Below are 244 nucleotides of genomic sequence, written 5' to 3' on the forward strand. Positions count from 1 at the left end.
GGCTGGCATGCAGAGGAGTCCCGGGAGGTGTCCCAACCTGTGGTCACTTTCTCTCTTTGCAGACCCACTCGCTGCCTGTGGTCGTCATCTCCAACATCTGCCAGATGCCCAATGCCTGGGCATCCATCCTGTGGTACAACATGCTGACCAACAACCCCAAGGTAGGGCCGGCACCGGGGGCAGCTGCAGAGCAGCAGCACGGGCTTTGGGGCCGGACTAACCCAGCAGACAGGCTGCAGGCAGG

The 244-nt window shown here is 62.3% G+C and overlaps 1 protein-coding gene across 1 annotated transcript in view; it reads left to right on the plus strand.

Moving 5' to 3' along the window:
- Positions 1-62: 62 nt before the first annotated feature.
- LOC104279310 (signal transducer and activator of transcription 3.1-like) overlaps positions 63-244 on the plus strand; it is a gene marked incomplete at both ends in the record, with an annotated part of 1740 nt that continues 1558 nt past the window's right edge. The window contains 1 exon segment of the mRNA XM_009876540.1: positions 63-161. Within this exon segment, the coding sequence (XP_009874842.1) occupies positions 63-161 (99 nt within the window).

The sequence above is a fragment of the Apaloderma vittatum genome, unplaced genomic scaffold (genome assembly GCF_000703405.1).
Source record: "Apaloderma vittatum isolate BGI_N311 unplaced genomic scaffold, ASM70340v1 scaffold40209, whole genome shotgun sequence".
Classification (NCBI taxonomy): domain Eukaryota; kingdom Metazoa; phylum Chordata; class Aves; order Trogoniformes; family Trogonidae; genus Apaloderma; species Apaloderma vittatum.